The sequence below is a fragment of the Penaeus vannamei genome, chromosome 32, assembly GCF_042767895.1.
Source record: "Penaeus vannamei isolate JL-2024 chromosome 32, ASM4276789v1, whole genome shotgun sequence".
Taxonomy (NCBI): domain Eukaryota; kingdom Metazoa; phylum Arthropoda; class Malacostraca; order Decapoda; family Penaeidae; genus Penaeus; species Penaeus vannamei.
This window is the reverse complement of record NC_091580.1, coordinates 6170429-6172928: the sequence shown is the minus strand read 5'-3', so window position 1 is coordinate 6172928 and position 2500 is coordinate 6170429. Positions and strand designations below refer to the sequence as shown.

The following is a 2500-nucleotide window of genomic DNA, read 5'->3' as shown; positions in this document are numbered from 1 at the left end:
AAAGTAACATGAATATAATTATAATATAATTATGAAAATAATATTGATATAGCATGTATATGTTTATTATTCTCTGGATATGTATATTATTCTCTGGATTTTAGATGACTGTCATCCTGAAGTTCGATCTTAGGTTACATTTAAAGAGCTGTCAACTAGCCTCCTTTATAGAATTTAATACAAAATAGAAAAATGGGTAAAGTAATTTTCAGTGTGATTTGCAAGACCTGTGGAGGGCATTTTGTGGAAAGTTACGCTACAGGATAAATATAATTTTATAACAGAGAAAAATAAAGGGGTAATGTCAACACTGTTTGTCAACACATGCCTGAGAGCCAGCTTCACTTTAACTCTTCACTTAGTTTAGAGAGATAATATAACTATTTCTATCATTGACATACACTTTTGTAGTATATTAATTATATTGCAAGATTTTTTTTTTCCTAGCCTTACCAAAGAATATATAAGTTGTACAAGTTTTCATAAGCCTTGCCATGCTGTGCTCATCCCGAAATCCAGGAATCACTCTAAAAGTTTACGATATTTTTTGTTTAAACAAAAATCATGTTTGTTAGTATTTAATCACTTAACAATTAAAAATAAAAGGATATAAAAATATCAATAACTTTATAAAACAATTTATGTACATTACATACATTTACATAACATGTTTCAATATATATATTTCGTTTTACAATTTACATGTGCACAGTTTTTTGAACATTACAAAAGCAAATGATTTTATTGTGTTATTTTTTCATCACTTTTTGATATCCATTCATTTGGATTAATATCAAACTCCTCCATTTTCTTGTCAATAACCCACCATTGACCCAAAAATCCTATGTCCATGATGCGTTCGTGAAATGTTAAGTAACGTGGTTTGAGGTAGTCACAACGTGATTTAAACACTCCACAAACCTTGGAATAATTATCTACCCACAGAAAAGAGAAGAGGCCAATGCTCAACCTGAAAAGATGGTGCAGGAAAAATGCGGGTAAGTTTGGATTATTGTGTTATGTATAAATATGCACACCTATATGCTTTCATATATATTTCTTCCATGTTTTGCTTGATCAGTGACATCAAATCCTGATGATATGTCCAAGTTCAGAGAAAATATCAATTTAGAATTTACTTTCTGTGCTAAGAGTATGGAGAAGAGAAAAAAAAAAAAAAAAAAAAAAAAAAAAAATCGGAACATAACTAGCAATCATTAAGAAAGAAGAAAAAAGAAGTATTTCATAAGAAATCTAGTTTACACAATATCTTTTAACCCACCGTCTAACTAGTCCATGGTTATAGCAGTCCACTAAATACTGGAAATGAGCATCAACCTCTGGATTTCTGATGCTTTCACTAAGCATTGCCGACTCATTCATGTAGGTCTGAAGGGTGCTTTGGAAATCCCTCTCGTCAGGGTTTGTGTTGAACGCATAGAGAGTTCCTCCAATTACTGCAGGATAAACAGTAAGTTAGGAAACAAGATGAATCCAGTAAAATACATAGTTGCCAAAAAATATCCATTACAATAAAAAAGATATGCAGAATATAGCTCATCTCTGAATACAGAAATACACTTCACAATCTGCTTGCAGTATTCACAAACCTGTATTTCAAAGAAATACTTACAGGAATAATAAAATGCTGCCTTTACTGGATACTTGTACGTGTCTTTGACAACATCAACGGCTACTTCTTTATAATCCTGAGCTACACCCACCCAGTAGTTACCTTGGGAAAGAGAAAGGAGAACACTTAAATTGTTTCTTACTACTTAAATCATACATAATTCTTGAAAAAGAAAATGTAGTGCACAAGAGGACCTTATTATGACAGCTTATCATTGCCCATGGTACCATGAAGAGCCATATGAACTACATTTGCATCCCAGATTTATCAAACTATACAAATATAATTACATACATACAGATATACATATGGGCACACATGCATACATATTTATATATACATAAGTAATTTGGCTCCTGGTGACTAAGCTATTACCAAACTAACTTGCCCGAAGTAAACAGAGAATTCTCTTATGTCAGAGGCCAAACAAATATTCAACATCATCATATTTGCAGACCTACCAACATGAACCCAAAATGGTAATGCAAAGATTGTGCCAGATACAAATACTTGCATCTGACTTGTACAAATAAAAATGAAACGGTCATGCAGCATCTCATCAGTGCTCAACAAGTGCACCTATTTTTATCTACCCTAAAAAAATAAAATTTTTACACTCATGACCCTCATCTTAATAGCACAATCTATTGACAATATCATTCTACTGAAATTGAAATACATGATACCAACCTTCAAATACCAATACAAAAAAAAAAAAAAAGGAAAAAAATATATATCAGCAAAGTGTGATACATAACTGCTGTAACAAGTAAATTTATACAATTTAATGGGTATTGTAGCTCTATATTCCCAGAACATGTAAGGATATCTGGTATAGTGGGAACCTGCTGCATCTTTCATACATGA

At 31.8% G+C, this 2500-nt stretch overlaps 2 protein-coding genes across 2 annotated transcripts in view; both read right to left on the bottom strand.

Annotated features, from left to right (window-relative positions):
• Positions 1–2500, bottom strand: part of LOC113828329 (RNA-binding protein 42) — a 71847-nt gene that overhangs the window by 47706 nt on the left and 21641 nt on the right. The gene's annotated exons all lie outside the window — the stretch shown is intronic.
• On the bottom strand, positions 623–1789 carry LOC138867752 (mitochondrial import inner membrane translocase subunit Tim29-like). Its single transcript, XM_070144385.1, has 3 exons — positions 1634–1789; positions 1283–1457; positions 623–970 (listed from the first exon to the last, which is right to left on the bottom strand). Exons 2-3 carry the CDS (start codon positions 1381–1383, stop codon positions 742–744), a joined length of 330 nt encoding a protein of 109 aa, XP_070000486.1. The 5' UTR covers positions 1384–1457; positions 1634–1789; the 3' UTR covers positions 623–741.